The sequence below is a fragment of the Neophocaena asiaeorientalis genome, unplaced genomic scaffold (assembly GCF_003031525.2).
Source record: "Neophocaena asiaeorientalis asiaeorientalis breed wild unplaced genomic scaffold, Neophocaena_asiaeorientalis_V1.1 scaffold489, whole genome shotgun sequence".
Lineage (NCBI taxonomy): Eukaryota > Metazoa > Chordata > Mammalia > Artiodactyla > Phocoenidae > Neophocaena > Neophocaena asiaeorientalis.
The window spans coordinates 71959-76627 of record NW_020174791.1 but is presented as its reverse complement, the minus strand read 5'-3'; the positions used below and the strand labels follow the sequence as shown (position 1 = coordinate 76627).

Genomic DNA, 4669 nt, shown 5'->3' with positions numbered 1-4669 from the left:
GTGACAGCTGGCGGAGCCTCAGAGGCTGCACAGGAGGGGGCAGCCTGGGTGCACCGAGGCCGGGGAGGAGACCTGCCCCAAGCCCAGCCCACGGCCGGCCTCCCCTCAAGGCGTCCTCACAGCCACAGCGCTGCTCCTCGGCCAGCAAGACTCTGCCGCCCTCTGCCGGGGACCCGCTCGCCCAGCCGGCTGTCTGGGCTCAGCGGCCATGGCTCACGGGCCCAGCCGCTCCGCGGCATGTGGGATCTTCCCGGACCGGGGCACAAACCCGCGTCCCCTGTATCGGCAGGCGGACTCTCAACCACTGCGTCACCAGGGAAGCCCCCTGAATGGTCTTTTGCTTGTTGGTTTATTTCTGTCTCCCTCCCTCCACGGCGCCCCTGAGGGTGGGTCCTTGCCCACCTCTGTGAGCCCCAGGGGAGGGCCGGCCACTCCCTGTGTCTGCCAGGCCATGGGCACAGGCCTGGCCCCTGAGAAGGACGGCATCTGTTCAGACACCCACCTGCCTCAATGGAAAGGATCCTAAGGCCCCTGTGGCTTCCTTATCCCGCAAACAGCCATTTCTTAGGGTCTTATTTAGATTTTTAGTCTAAGGTGGGAATTCTTCTGGCAAGATCGATCACTCTGACAACCCATGATGTAGAAGTTGTCATGGCTCTGCTCCCCAAACCTGGGAGCCCTCAGAATCCCCGTCGGAGCTTTCTTAAAAGCCTAGGCTCCAAGGACGCTCCCCGCAACCAATGGAGGGGAGCCCAGGAGTCAGCTTTTATCCAAAGCGCGCCGGTAATTCTGGCCTGAAAACTTCCCTCGGTGGCTGAGAGGTCGGGTCTCACGCTCTGTAACCAGGACGCGGCAGGAAGATGAGAGCCCGCAGGCAAGGGGAGGGGCGCGGACGGGGCTGCTCCCGCAGTGCTCCCGAGGACGGGGGCCGAGCCTCACCAGCACGCCCGGCCCGCAGCGGCCAGGCTCCGCTCCGCGCTCCCGCAGGCGCACAGCCCTCATGCGCTCCAGCTTGCGCCTGCGCACGGCGTCCCCCTCACGGCCGGCGCCCTGGGGCTGCCGCGTCCCCTGCCACGGGGGCGTGAAGAGCAGGGCGGCCAGCTCACTGTCCACGTCGGCCAGCTTCTGCGCTTGGACCACATTTTTCACTGCTGGAAGGTTCAAAGGGAGGGCCAGAGGTTAAAGGTCAGAGTGTTTATGTTCTCTAAGCAGCCACGGCTCCACGCCCTCCAGAGCCAAGCCTCAAGCTTTTCATAAACCCTCAGAGGCTGGTAAAGGTGGAAATGACGCACCCTGCCCTCCACGGCATCCCTCCCTTACCAGCCTCTCACATAGAAGGGATTCTGTCTCGGTGCTTAGATACAAATGTATTAGTGCCCACTAGGGGGTCTGCTAGGGAAAAGGTCAGCGTTGCAGAAGCTCAGGCTCTCAGGATTCCCCAGACGCCCTCGCCCAGGACCGGGCCCCTGCTCACCTCCAGCCCCTGCAGCGAGCACCCCCGATGCCCAGCACACCGTCCAGGCTCTCAGGCACGCTGTCCTGTCAGGTCCCCAAACCCCCGCTGGGTGCGGGTTATCAGGACGCCCGAGCTCAGATCAGGAATCGGGGGCTCCAGTGAGCTGTGCCCTGAGGCCTCGGGCCAGCCGGGGTGAGTGGATCCCAGAGCTTCTCCTCTCTGCACCCGGCTGCCCCCGGCTGGCTGGGCCCCTAGAGCACCATCTCCTTCAGGGGCTCTACTCGAAGCCTAGACCCACAGGACAGCTGTGTAGCCGACAGACAGAAGCCACGATAGGCCAGGCCCCGGCAGGCAGGAGAGCTATTTTCTCCCTCCCACCACTGGCTGTGCCACTGGCATGCACACGTGGCACCTGCCACGTCACAAGCTGGCACGTGAGATTCCCGGACAATCAGTAAACCCAGCACAGGCGGTAGTGAGAGGGAGCGCCCCAACTTAGCACCTTGTCCTTCCTTCAGGCACCCCCAGAACCACGGGAAGTGACCGCGAGCCTGAACTCCGCCGGCTGGACCCCACTCCCCGTCCTCGAGTATCTCTGCCTCCTGCTGATGTGCTCCACGTGGTGGTGAAGCAGCTTCCCCTCACTCGCCGCCTCTTCTTCCATCACACGTAAACAAGTGCTACTTCCAGGTTCTTCGGGTGCCATGAGATGGTGCAGACGTCTCAAGTGGCCACCCCAAAACAGCACTTTTCGTGTGTCTGAGGTCCAGCTCCATGGGAACGGGAGCTCCAACCTGGATCGGGCTCAAGCAGCCCGAGGCCCCCGGTCCCGAGGGGAGGGGCCAGGGTGGGAGACGAGCAAGGCTGGGGGGTGATCAACTGGCTTGTGTGTTCAGACTGCATCACCCAGACCGTAGGGGTGATGGGACCATGTGGGACCACACTGCTGAAGCCAGGAAGCATCTTGCGAAACTCGGCACAACTTCCCGCTTCCGGAACCTTGCCCGGGGGGAGGAGACATGGCTTCTGGTGGAGTGCCCGGCCCTCTGGTTTTGACCAAAATAGGGATTGGAAGACTGATGACTCCAGAGGCTCTGGATCCCTCAGCAAACCCTCACTGTCACAACTCCCCGCGCTGCCCAGAGGAGCCCCCGACCTGCCGGGCCCCAGGCCGTGGGTTTCACAAATCCTCTCGTACCTGTCCCTGGGGCGGTGTCGGGGGGTGCGGATGGGAGGCACTCCCTGCTCCGTGGAGCCAGCTCTCCATCCATCCTCTTGGTGGCCAAAGGGACCAGCTGGGGATGGGGAGGCACTGGCCCCAAAGCAGGAAATCCAGATTCTAGTCCAAGTTCACGACCCCTAACCACACAACCGGCCATGTCACCTGACCTCTGTGTCTCAGTTTTTTCAACATTAAAATGAGGAAGCTGGTCCAGAACAGACTCTCAGCCTGCCGGGCTCACGCAGCATGGACCCGTTTGAGCATCTGAATGTACCTGGGCTGCTCTCCCGGGGAAGACGTACGAGGACCCATAAAGTTTGGGCTGGAGTTTCAGGGGACTCGTGGGATTCTGGAGACCTTCCAAGATGGCACCAAAGGCCTCCCAGTCCTGCCCCCCGCAGCTCTGGAATTCCCACCCAGGGCACAGGTTCAAGACCAACAAAGTCAAGGGCCGTCAACACAAGACGCTCATGGCAGTTTCCAATCCACATGAGATGACCTGCAACCTCTGGGGGCTGCTCCTCAAAGGGCACCTCCCACTTTTCATTCCAATGACAAGTATTTTACATTCAGGTCTGGGGGGTCATTTGAAAGGGGATGGAAAAACTTCCGTGTTATGCGATATTTTCACAAGCCCAGGTGTTTATCTCCCAAGCTTCTCTTCTCCCCAACATGGGGAGTTTCAAATTAGTTTTTAAAAAACAGCCTATGTTCATCCCGACCTTTTCCTCCCGTCCCCTTCCCCTGGGGAGAAGCAGCTACCCGAAAACAAATGCCACTCCTAGGACTGTAATCTCCACCAAGTAACACCGGCGGCTTCCCCAGGGCCCAGCCTAGAGAGCGCTGGGCTGACGAACGTGGTGACTCGACGTGGCCTGCAGGTCACTGAGCCGGAGGCAGAGCCACGGCTCGGGCCCCCAGATCCAGAGGGCAGGGCCCCACGACACAGGTGCACGCATGTGCTCCTGCACACGCACACAGGTACACACACGCACACACCCGCAGCCCCCCGCCTCTCGCTCTGCCCCACCGCCCGCCCGCCCGCCTCCCCGAGCACAACCCCCAGCCTCCACCCGTAGGCCCCTCGGTCTCTCCACTCACGTCTGGGAGCCCCGGGCGTGAGAAGACCACCTCCCGAGAAGCCGGTGGCTCCGTCATTCGAGACGACCCGTGATCTGGAAGGTGGCAGTGAGCTGGGACTCCCCACTCTCCGTTCACACAAGTGACCTGAACGAAAAACACCCCCCGCCCCGCACGAGACGTAAATACCAGCACAGAGTCGATGACACTCACCCGGATCCCCACCCGCACCCCACTTTCCACTCTCAGGTTGGAGTTCGTTTTGCAGCAGAGAAACGGCGGGTGGGCAGAGGCACGTTTCCTTCGAGCTCCCTGCTCTCCAGGTCCACACCCTCCTCTGTCTGAGCAGCAGTCTGCTTTCCCACCACGAGTCGGCGCTCGAGATGCTCAGGGCAGGTCTCCCGGGGGCCCGGCCCCAGGCTCTGAGATGGTCGCAGACTCTCCTGTCAGGCCCTCGAGTGTCATGCTGTTCCAAGAAGGCCTTTGTGCCCTTCTGCAAACGTCTGTGCCCAAACACGCCTCGGGGGAGACACCCTGAGAGCCCCGGTACCTGACCGTGAGCCGGGGGTCAGGGCAGCCTGCCCTCCCCAGGAAGGCCCCACGGGAGACCTGCAGATACAGTGGCAGCGGAGCTCCCAGGGGAGCCGTGGTCACACACACAGCCAGGATCACGGGGTCAAAGAAAGGAAAGGGGCTCTTGGGATCTCTAAATGATGAATGACCCCGTAAAGCCTCAGAAGAGGCTGGCAAAAAGACAGCCTCAAAAAGCTCGCCTGAGGGCTTCCCTGGTGGCGCAGTGGTTGAGAGTCCGCCTGCCGATGCAGGGGACACGGGATCGTGCCCCGGTCCGGGAGGATCCCACATGCCGTGGAGCAGCTGGGCCCGTGAGCCATGGCCGCTGAGCCTGTGCA

At 62.0% G+C, this 4669-nt stretch overlaps 1 protein-coding gene across 1 annotated transcript in view; it reads right to left on the bottom strand.

The window, feature by feature from the left end:
* NPHP4 (nephrocystin 4) overlaps positions 1-4669 on the bottom strand; it is a 71679-nt gene that overhangs the window by 12903 nt on the left and 54107 nt on the right. The window contains exons 11-12 of the mRNA XM_024760185.1: positions 3780-3905; positions 940-1151 (exon numbers count right to left, since the gene is read on the bottom strand). Of these exons, the coding sequence (XP_024615953.1) occupies positions 940-1151; positions 3780-3905 (338 nt within the window). The remainder of the gene's footprint in view (positions 1-939; positions 1152-3779; positions 3906-4669) is intronic.